Source organism: Neophocaena asiaeorientalis, unplaced genomic scaffold, assembly GCF_003031525.2.
Source record: "Neophocaena asiaeorientalis asiaeorientalis breed wild unplaced genomic scaffold, Neophocaena_asiaeorientalis_V1.1 scaffold591, whole genome shotgun sequence".
In the NCBI taxonomy this organism is placed as follows: domain Eukaryota; kingdom Metazoa; phylum Chordata; class Mammalia; order Artiodactyla; family Phocoenidae; genus Neophocaena; species Neophocaena asiaeorientalis.
In genome coordinates, this window is record NW_020173494.1 from 1,874,963 (window position 1) to 1,886,990 (window position 12,028).

The 12,028-nt window shown below is 39.3% G+C and overlaps 1 protein-coding gene across 3 annotated transcripts in view; it reads right to left on the reverse strand.

The window, feature by feature from the left end:
- Positions 1-715: 715 nt before the first annotated feature.
- Positions 716-12,028, reverse strand: part of GLCE (glucuronic acid epimerase) — a 117,898-nt gene continuing 106,585 nt past the window's right edge. For all 3 annotated transcript variants that reach the window (XM_024747534.1, XM_024747535.1, XM_024747533.1), the window contains 2 exons: positions 10,773-11,018; positions 716-4,707 (listed from right to left, as the gene is read on the reverse strand). In XM_024747534.1, coding sequence (XP_024603302.1) covers positions 3,683-4,707; positions 10,773-11,018 — 1,271 coding nt within the window. In that variant the 3' untranslated portion in view covers positions 716-3,682. The remainder of the gene's footprint in view (positions 4,708-10,772; positions 11,019-12,028) is intronic.

Genomic DNA, 12,028 nt, shown 5'->3' on the forward strand with positions numbered 1-12,028 from the left:
CAATGTTGATTAGCAGCCTGTCAACGTACGTGCACCCATCAGGTAGAAAAAGTTGATTGGTGATCAACTGGAATTCCATTATAGAAATGGTGCAGAATGTTTATAATTTAAAAAATAATGTGCAATGAAACATAACAGGAAGCCAGACTAGTCTCTGGTTTCATACATATTAGGGAGCCTAAATCATTACTTTCTGAGAGGAAGGGGGCGGGGGGAGATTAAATAATGCTTTTTGTTCTGGAGAACAGCTTATGTATGGGAAAAACAGCAAGAACAAACTTTCAAATAAATCGGAATCAGACAAAAGTGGTTACCAGCCTGAATTAGCACGGGAAAATTAGCATCCTCACAACTGTCACAGCACCTTGCTTTTGCTCACGTTGCCCCTTCTTCTTCTTCCACCTGGTACCCAGGCCTGAAGCCCCTGCTTAGGCTATCTCCCCTGTAACACCTACCCTGACTGACCACACAATTTGGCATTTTATTTTTCTGAAACTGTGTTGTGGACATTGTGTTCCCCCTGTAGACTAAACCTCCTTAGGATGAAGGCCTATACGATATTCCCCACTTTGTCTTAAAGGGCCTGACACACCTTTAATGAATATTTGTTGCCTGACTAGTTGTCACCAGCTGAACAGAAAATGGTCAGAAATATGCTTGCTGGGCTCAAGTAATCTTAGAATCATCAGAGAAGAAAGAGAAACATCCAGGTATGTTCCTTTTAAGATAAAAACTTTATTTTACAATTATATAAAGCTGCTTTACATTAAGCACAAACAATCCATTTACTTTGTATAGAAACAAAATACCTTTTCATCTGCAAAAAATCAAGTTTTGCTGTATATAAAACTAACACGTGCACATTGTGCTTGAACCGCAAAGTCTGTACAGCTTTACAAAGGACGACCCTGCAGAAGGGCATCCAGTAAACACTTTATTGCATATTTAACACATGGTCTATAACCCACATGTACAATGGAGGAGAAGCAAGAAAAACAATTAAAAGGAGGATGAAAATAGCAGCTTTCAGTGAAAGTGTACACACCGACAAAGAAAAAGGTCTGCCACATCTGTAAAGTTGTGCTTGTGTGTCATTTTTGTATTTCCTCACATACACTGGATGGTTTTTGGATGAAGCCTTTATGTACAATAACTCTGAAAGGGTCAAACCTGACCTTCATCTGGAAACTTTTGGCTGGTTTTAGAACTGAAGTGGCAATAGGTTTAATTTAATATCAAAGCTAACTCGAGGTAAGTGTAAACAACTAATATCCATATTCTTGGAGCAAAGAAAAATTCAAAGAAATAAAACAAAACTTTAAAATACCTTCCCCATTCTCGCAAAGCTCAGACTAAATAAACATGTTGCATGATTTAAAATCCTAGAAAACTCCACAGGTGCTTAGGAAGAAAAATGTGATGGATGGTCTTGGGCAGCGTTTCTCCACATATATCCCCCGGTTCACTTGCATCAGAATTACCTGAACACTTTATAAAAATGCAGATTATCATGCTTCACAGGCAGATTTCCTGAATATCTGGAATCTGTATTTCAGCAAGCTCCCAGGTGATGCTGAGGCATTAGTTGGAGATGCACTGGTTTGTACGGACAGTGCTGCTACAGGGTCAGCTCACCCTCTTCGAAAATTCTGGGATCACAGGAAGAATCGAGTTGCTGTTGCAACGTGGAAGGCAGTGTGAAACCAACAGCAATGAAACAGCAATGCCATTTCTAGATCAAAATGTCTTTCTTTTTTCAGTGGAAAAAGACAGCCACATTGTTAAGGCACTGATATTTGTCACAGAAGCAGTACCATACTGTTTTCATTGATTCCCTCAATCTGAAGTACCAGTATGCAAACACAAGGCAGAAGTCTGGACTGCTCTAAATAATAACACATACGATGGAGTAAAAACGATTTCCAGATTGGAGAAGGTTTATTTTTGAGCCCTGAAATTAAAAAAAGAAGGAGTCCAGATATTCTTGTTGAGACATCTAATGTATAAGAACTACAAAGGTCAACATCTAGGGGGAAACCTAGTAACCCACAACTGTTTTGTTGTGGGCAAAATCGACTTGTGGTCACATAAATTGGGAGTTTAAACTTACTTTTCCATGGCCAGTTTAATATTGTCTTCAGTTGTAGATCTTCGTTCCTGCCCCCCTTGCCACTGAAACATATATTTTGTACATAGGTATGTATGTATTGTCTGGTTTCTAAGTGGTGTTGGTAGGCTGAGTTCAATCAAGATGTAGTGTGCAGGCAGGTGCCCACCTGGCTCTTGATGTGCATTTCATACAGGTCACACACACACTGCACGATGTGTGTCAGACTCAGTCCCCTGAAAATATGGGGTCTCATATTTCCATTCTGTATAAGTTATTGTATTGATTTAGTGTATTGTCATACACTAAAACAAAGACAGCAAAGTCAGCCTCCCTCAGTTCTGACCTACTGCCTGAAGTCTTATAGCAGACACTACCCAGGGTATGAGGGCTATGATACCTATTTATGTGAGGTATAAAACCAAAATAAAGGTCTGATTACACACGTACAGCTAATGCAGTAGCATCACTTTTACCCAATAGCTGAAATAATTTAAAGTTAAAATTGCAAAGGAAAAACACTGATGCACAAGAGGCAATAGTTTGGAAAGTTGTCGACCAAGAAGGATCTAAGTAGAAAAAAAAAACTGCTATAAACCTTATAATATCTGACCTAGTAGGTTTCTTTAAAGGGGAAAAAAAAATCTTAAAAAGACAGTGGTAGTGGACTTATCAAAATTACTACCTCCTCACCAAATTTAGGTTTATAATAAAAATTCCCAGATGCCCCCCCAACATAGAAAAAACTCTCTAGCATAGTCTGAAATGAAATACAAAATTCTAGATAGTGACAAAAAGAAACCACCACAATGGGGGTAAAGGAGGGATAGAATGATTATCAAACCTTTACTGATTGTAGATCAAGTTTCATAAAACAGATAACATTTCTGTAATTTCTTGTGCAGTCAACAAGTTTCATCTTAGTTGTGCTTACATTATATAACTGTGAAGCCTGAACACTGGTTGTGTTTTTAATTTACACGTTTCAAGAAAACCATAAATTCAAAATATTCTCCATATATAACAAATTGAACAAATGCTCATTCACTCCCAAGAAATTAATATATAGAAAAGAAACATCATTTTTAAAGTTGCACACAGTCCACTATTCAGGCTACAAGTACATATTTACTGTATCACAGCACATTATTTTTTTAAAGTCTGCTTTCAACATAAACATAAATAACCACATTTTAAAAGAGCCCCATACTAAGTTTGCAGGCAAGTGCTGGACAGTTGGCCAGTAAGAGCTACTTACCATTGTCTTTCCCAAACCGAGAGGACTGGACTATCTGTGGAACTATCTGTATAGGGTGATAAGCAAGGCCAAGTTAAACATTTTCATTCACCCGTTGACTAAACACTTTTCTGCTCTAAATGCCACCTACATTTCTAAACACCCAACTCATGGAATGCAATTATCTCAGAAGACTGGTTTTAAGGATCATTTATCACTTTGATGTAATCCACAAAAACCTAGTATACAACCTTTTAAAATGTGCCTATGCTCTGCTGACAGACAGCCTGTAGTTTCTGTGTACAGCAGAGGCTGAAATATGATTTTGGTTCTGAGCTCTAGTTGTGCTTTGCCCTGCTGCCTTTAAGGTAGCTTTTCCACCTCTTGACAAATTCTTTGAAGACTGGGGACTCATCAATGGTGCTGAGTAGCTGCAGTTGATTGATGTGGGTGGTGTGATAGTCCCAGCGGGCCAGGTTGGGGGCAATGCCAAGCATGAAGTGCCGGAGGTCATAGATGGTTCCTGAGCCAGTGTCGTACAAGGGGAGCATGGCTTTAAGGGATTCCATGCCACGCTCATACAAGGACCTCGCTTCTTTCCCGAGTTTTTCCCCTGCAGTTTCTTTTAAGTCATACAGCCCAATTAAAGAATACATAAAGCCATTTAAAACAAAAGAGCTAGGTGTGGTTGGATATTCTTCATACCAGTCATGTTTATTCATAAACACAGCTTTAACTCCATGCTGCTCTGATAGAAATTTGTAAGGGGCTGTTGCCCTTAAAGCTGAATTGAGGAATATACGGTCTTTTGTTAAGAGATAGGCCCTGACTAATGTAGAAATGGCTTGCCCTTGGGCCATGGCAGAGTACCACCCTGGCTCTAAAGACTTGAACCCTTCCCCTAACTTACGGGTCACCATAATTGGCCAGCCACCTTTCTCATCCTGGTTCCTCACCAACCAATCACTGGCAGCAAAGAATGCGGCCATGTGGGCTGTGGTAGAGATGGTAATGTTGTCGAGGAAGCCCTTCCCTTTTGCAATCAGCCTAACTACTTTCTTGGGCATTATTCTGGTTGGCTTGACAGCTTTTGTGTTGGAAAGACCCACTCCTTTCCGGAGGTCAGTGACCAGGTCCCTGGTAACCGTGCTCCATGAAGTTCTGGGCCCAATGCCATAGTATATGTCTCTTTCTTTAAAAGCAATTAGCTGGGTATTTGAGACATAATGTACAGTGAAGAGCTGATTCTTTTCTGTGGTCTCCAGAACCACAGACACACTTCCGTTTGTTAAGAACTTGAGGTCAAATGAAATAATAAAATCTTTTGTGTTCCCCAGTTGCAAGGATACACCATCACTGGTTTCTGTAGGGGGAAAATATACCAAAAAAGACTGGTTAGAATAGAAGCTCTTTGTATTTAAAAGTTACTTGCAATTCATCCTTGACAATCCCTGACCATAAAAAATTAATACTTCAATATTTTATATGTCAGATTTTAAAAAATATTTTAATTTTTGCTAAGTTAACCATAAACAGATGACACTTGTTGAGTCCGTGATGGCTTGTGAGCACCAGGGCAAAGCTCTTACCTTCTGGCCTGTCTAGTTTACATTAGAGGGGTTAATGGCCTTAGCAGATAGCTAAGGTACTGTGGTCAAACTGCCTTTTCTAGATCAAATACTGGCTGGCCAATAATCAATGACTGTCTAGTATACCCATTCTACAAAAAGAAAAAGTATACCAAAAGCTGGCTCAGCACATAATATTACAAGAAAGAGCCTAGAAGAAAAGAATGGTTAGACATGAATTAAAAAAACAAATTTTTTTTTTTTTTTTTTGACTGTGCTGTGCAGCTTGTGCGATCTTAGCTCACCAAACAGGAATAGAATCTGGGCCACCCGCTGTGGAAGCATGGAGTCCTAACCACTGGACCACCAGGGAATTCCCTAAAAAATTTTTATTTACTTAATATTTAGTAAGTATTTACTATGTTCTAAGTGCTTTACACATATTAACTCATTTAGTCAGTATAACACTTAAGAGTAGTGCTATTATTACTCTTACTTTATGAATGATGAACACAGACACAGAAGTTAAGTAACTTGCCTAAGGTACAAAGAGTTGAACACAGGTTGTCTAGTCTGGCTGTAGAATACACGCTCTGAATCACCAATCGATGTTGAAAATGATAGGTTTGTTTTCAGATATTCACTGGACTTGTGAATAAATTCTGGAAATTAAGCAATCGACTCATGTAGTCAACAAAAAGTGAGGAATACTGGGGGAGGCTCTGGAGTTAAAACAAACAAACTTTGTGTGGATTCTCACTTCACCACTTACTAGCTTTGAGATGGTCAACAAGGCACACCTATTTGAGGGCTTCCCTGGTGGCGCAGTGGTTGAGAGTCTGCCTGCCGATGCACGGGACACGGGTTCGTACCCCGGTCCGGGAAGGTCCCACATGCCGCGGAGCGGCTGGGTCCGTGAGCCATGGCCGCTGAGCCTGCGCGTCCGGAGCCTGTGCTCCGCAACGGGAGAGGCCACAACAGTGAGAGGCCCGGGTACCGCAAAAAAAAAAAAAGATACACCTATTTGAGCCTCAGTTTCTTCACGTGTTAAGTAGAAATAATACTACTTTGTAAGGTAACTGTGAGGATTAAAAAAAAGGATAGTGGCTTGGAACATAGTATAAAATGATGATAATGATGATTTTGAAGCCAATGGTTTCAGAGGCTGATAAAATAGCAGAGCTGTTTTATTTGGCAAATCGTCAAATAGGAAATTTCTCTTGCATGTCTACAGTACGATGATGCCTGACTCTCAGAAAGTTGACTTCTACCAAGAAAAGAAACTGAGCATATTAAAACCAAACAGTAGCAGCAGCAGGAAGAAGAGGAAGAGGAAGAAGAAGAAAAAGAGGAAGAAAAACAACAAAAATATATATAGTACAAATTTTATAACATTAAAGGTAAATGTGAATATCTTGGTCTATACAGAGCTTAAATCTTTTTAAAATTTAATTAATTAAGTAATTAACTTTGGCTGTGTTGCCCTTCGTTGCTGCACGTGGGCTTTCTCTAGTTGCGGTGAGCGGGGACTACTCTTCGTTGCGGTGCGTGGGCTTTTTTTTTCACTGCAGTGGCTTCTCTTGTTGTGGAGCACGGACTCTAGGCGTGTGGGCTTCAGTAATTGCGGCACGTGTGCTCAGTAGTTGTGGCGCATGGGCTTAGTTGCTCAGTGGTATGTGGGATCTTCCCGGAACAGGGCTCGAACCTGTGTCCCCTGCATTGGCAGGCGGATTCTTAACCACTGCACCACCAGGGAAGTCCCCAGAGCTTAAATCTTAAAAACACATTCACATGTATTATCTCATTTGATCCTTACAATAATCTTCTGACGTTGGTAGAGCAGGAATTACTGCTTCCATTTTAGAGATGAAGATATGGAGGCTTTGCAAGGGTAAAAGGTTTGCCCAAAGCCAAATGCTAACTAGTGGTAGAGCAGGGACTAGAAACCAGGGTTCCTGGGTCTAAGTTCAAAGATTGTGAAAAAGAAATGATATTGGAAATACCATCCTCATGAGAAAAACCAGTGAAAGAATTATTTCTCTTAAACATAGCTATAGAATCAGATCTACTTTAAGGCATCCTTGAGGAAATCTTGGGTGCTCCTTATTGGAGCAATGATTGGGAATGCGAACTGATGATAGTGTATACAGTGTGATTAGCTTGGACAGTATTATCACCATGTTGAGCTGATCATTTAACTCTTCCAACACTGGACTCTACCAGTGTGGATATAATTGACCCAAGGCTCTTAATTCCTTCATTTGATGGAATAAACAATTATGGAAGTTGTACTGAGAATGAGAACATCTTGCTAGACGTGTGATGCTTTGACTTTTTAAAAAGTGATGTCAGAAGTATATTTCTAACACAGTAAAAATCCATTTATCTGGAGAAATGTCAACATGCAACCTCTCTCTTAGCTGGCATTTTCCTGTATCGATAGTAAATGGAATCTGATGCTCAGTACAACATACTTGATGTTTCAGGATGTTTCGCAGGATTCTGAATTGACTTATTAATTACTCAAGATTAAATTAAATTATACTCAGCAGAGGCTATCTTGAGTGCTACTTATTTTTTTATTCTTATGGTAATGCCTCATTAATCAGACAACACTGTTAACTATGGCATCCATTCTCACCACCATCTTCAGAAGTCCAAATGGGAGAAAGTTGAAGAATTATATTTTCTTCTCAGAATTCCATTCTAATTGTCACTTTATGTATACAAATCTAATGAAATGATATAGTTCGATCAATCATCTTATGTTTCAATATAACAGATTACTGTAGTTCAAAGAACTCAGTAATGAATGATGTCATTTAACACCACCAGAGGGGGTTATTGAGCCACAGAGGAGAAGTGACAAAGAAGTCACAATCCCCAATTTAAATAAATCCACAATCATATGAGACAAGTCTTTTAATTCCTATCTTACAGATGTACAGAGAGGTTAAATATCCTGTCTACGTCACTCAGAAGGGTCTGAATGGTAGCAACTGGGACATGACTGTGGTTATGGCAACCACTTTGGAAATATACCAGGCAAGATTTTGAGCTCTACTGGAGAGTCCTAAGCTATCTGGAGACCTGTGCTTTAAATCTACTAATAGACAGGGGTAAGACAGGAATAAAGACACAGACCTACTAGAGAAGGGACTTGAGGATATAGGGAGGGGGAAGGGTAAGCTGTGACAAAGTGAGAGAGTGGCATGGACATATATACACTACCAAACGTAAAATAGATAGCTAGTGGGAAGCAGCCGCACAGCACAGGGAGATCAGCTCCGTGCTTTGTGACCACCTAGAGGGGTGGGATAGGGAGGGTGGGAGGGAGGGAGACGCAAGAGGGAAGAGATATGGGAACATATGTATATGTATAACTGATTCACTTTGTTATAAAGCAGAAACTAACACATCATTGTAAAGCAATTATACTCCAATAAAGCTGTAAAAAAAAAAATCTACTAATAGAAAGTTTCGAGCTTCCTGTCGCTTGAAATCCATGACTCCTCTCTCTGACCAGTTATTCCCAGGAGTCACTGTAAGTGTCTATTTTTGGCATATGTGGTACATATAAATGTACTTCAGGCAACAAAGGGTGATAAACATTTAAGAATAGTCTTTAAATCAATGTTTTCACACATAACATGAACTGTTATTAATCAACAGGTTTACTATGTGGAGTGAGAAGAGGCCTTAATCAGAACCTCAAGGAACAGAGAGACAAGGGTCAGGCAGAAGAGAAGTTCCTAAGAAGCCTCAGAAGGAATGGCTACACAGAGAGGAGAAAGTGAGGTCATGGAAATGAAGTGAAGAGAGTGCTTGGGAAAGGGAAAGCTAATTTAATAAAGCAGGACAGGTATAAAGTTTTAATTCATTCAATTTTAAAATTAGGTAGAAGGAAAAAAAACATTCTTCAACAAACAAAACAATAAAAAATATGCTGCAGACCCATGTTATGGTTTTTCCCTCTAGATAATCTTATTTCCTTTCAGGGAAAAAAATTCAAGGCCAAAAAGGAAAAAGACCAACAGCATGTAGCCTCTGGTCTTCCAGAGCCTTACTTCACTTAGGCCTACGCTTTTATGCACAAGTTCCAATTTCTTCTCATCAATGATTCTCTGAATTTATCTCCCAAGAAGACTACATCATCTAAAAAGCCTCATTTCCCATTCCTACGTTTCAATAAACGTCTCATCTTTTTGATTTCTTCTCCTGCTCTGAGCAACAACTCCAACTAACTCTCCCTCATATACTTGTATCAAACGCAACTCCAGACACATCCAAGATATCAAAACAAGCACCACATTCTGAGGTAGCACACTCCTACCAACAGAGAGTCCAATTGTGAGTAGCTAGTGTGCCACTGGCAGAATATCTGTCACAGACAGTTCTCTCCTCCATATGCTTAAACCCACCTTGGGAAGTAGTTTCATCTCTGGTTGCTGGCTGCAGAATGAAGGGCTAAAGTGAAGGCCCTTCACTCAGTATGAGGAGACCTATTGTTTGTATTAACCAGGGTACCCAAAAGTGCACAATGAAATCTATTGCTCTGAATAGGGCAGAGTTCAAGAGATGGTTCTAGAAAACCTCCCAGCACTTAAGGAGATCGAGATGAGGGCTGCTGCTTTCCACCCTAATCCAGACTACATTATTAATCAGTGTAAAAATAAGCCCTCTAGATGCAACCAAAATCAAATGTCCTTTTTAATCTAATAATTTCCTGCTATAAATCATAAGCTAAATATTCTTAAACATCTCCATGTACTTTCTCACCCAGCCAAGCCTGTTGCTTTACAATAAGCAAAGATGCTCTATGTACTGGAATATCACAGAATGCCATAGGATAAAAGAAGTTTTAGTCACAGAATAAAAAGTAAAGGTCACCACCCATTATTTGCATTGCATTAAGCACTCATAAATCCATTACTTAAGGCCATCTAGAATGAGTAGATTTGTACTGCTGTTTTCAAGGTCTGTGAATTACACAGTCATCAGTAAAGGACAAGGACAGAATACAGAAAAGGTCTTATAACCTTTTCTCTCTTTTTATTTACCAACTGGCAAGGTTGGTGGGAGGGAGGATGAGCTCTGTTCTTGACAACATTCCCCCCCACCCCACAGAAAATTAAGCCTGAGGTGCTAACTAAAATTATTCCATTGTCTTTTTAAGTAATGAACTCATTAATTCTCATAGATATTGATTAGTGGAGAGAAATACATTACATCCCAATTAATGGGACCGTCTTAGAAAAAGGGGAAATGTTGCATAAAGTTAATTTGATTTTATAAAAGATTTTATTAATGAAATGGCTTTATATGAAGTTTGAAACAATCTACCTAGTACATTACCAAAAGTCAATATAGAAAGCAGGCCTGGTTGGTAATGCTATATTACTTTGAAAAAATAAAAAGCTACTGGTAAAAAATAGGCAAAGGAAAGGATGGCTCTCGCTATAAAGAAAAATTTCTGCCTTAATGCAAAATAGTTAAAAAATTAAAGGATGAGTACTGTGCTGAGACATTAAAATAAACTGAGAAACTTTATTCCTGTGGGATCTGGTTCCCTGGAAGGAGAAAGACATCATGCAGTAAACTGGTTCTTGTGGCTTGGCTCTTCATGCAGTAAATATTCCTTATACAACCTTAAATGTTTTAGCTGATCCTTTAGATTCCACTTGGGTGACACTATTTGTTTCTTCATATATGTAATATCAAGCACCTGCTAATGTGTTTTTTAAAAACCATAAAAACAATTTTAAGGGAGTATCAGGTGCCATAAATCAACATAAAATTAGCAAACACATATAAAAACACATCACTGAAACAAAACAAAACAAAACAAAACATCACTTACCCGGAGCAGCGAACTGTTTAACATTGGTGCATCTAGACTTATCAGCCACACTAGCCATAAAGCAGCCCTTTGGCACGGTCCAGTCATTGGGCTTGCTATTTTTGTCCCTGTCTTCTGCTGTTTCATATACCTCTATGTGAGGGGGTTTCTCAGTTAGATTCTTGCTGTAATGACTTAACCCATACTGTGCAATCTGGATTGGGTAGAAATAGCCTTGAGGTCCCCATTGTGTAGATAGAGGTACACCTATAAAACAGAGAAACAAAATAAATATCTCCAGACATTCATAATCCTATTCTGAATACCACTCTTCACTGTTTTACTTCTGGGGGAGTTACAGGGTTATCAGCAACTTTTAAGCTTCCTTATTACACTGTTTTCATAATTACTAAAAACAAGTACCAAATTAACCAGAAATGAAAAACAGAACTAAATGCTCATTCACTCTCATTCATTATTTGTAGACAGATAGCAATGCAATGTTGTGGATCATCTTTTTTTTTTTTTTTTTTTTTTATCAACGGCCATGGCTCATGGGCCCAGCCGCTCCGCGGCATGTGGGATCTTCCTGGACTGGGGCACGAACCCGTATCTCCTGCCTCGGCAGGCGGACTCATAACCACTGCGCCACCAGGGAAGCCCTGTGGATCATCTTTTTAAGGACTAATTTTTAATGTGTGCTACTTTTGCTCATAGCTACAGATGTCATATTTCATAATTCTGTTTCATACATTCAAGTTTTACACAATTTAAATACATATAGTTAATGTTACCAGCTTTATTCTAGAATATTAAACCTGAAATTTTCTTAACATCTGTACTTAACAGTCAAGTTAATTACATACTAATCTTTCCCTCCGGTGTCAAGATGTGGTCTAGTAACTTTATCATCTGACAGTTAAAAGTATTTGTTTAAGAAGCCAGCTATGGGGGGCTTCCCTGGTGGCGTAGTGGTTGAGAGTCTGCCTGCCAATGCAGGGAACACGGGTTCGAGCCCTGGTCTGGGAGGATCCCACATGCCGTGGAGCAGCTGGGCCCGTGAGCTACAACTACTGAGCCTGCACGTCTGGAGCCTGTGCTCCACAACAAGAGAGGCTGCGATAGTGAGAGGCCTGTGCACCGCAACGAAGAGTGGCCCCTGCTCGCTGCAACTGGAGAAAGCCCTTGCACAGAAACAAAGACCCAACACAGCCAAAAATAAATAAATAAATAAATAAATAAATAAATAAATAAATAAATAAAAAAAAAAAAAGCCA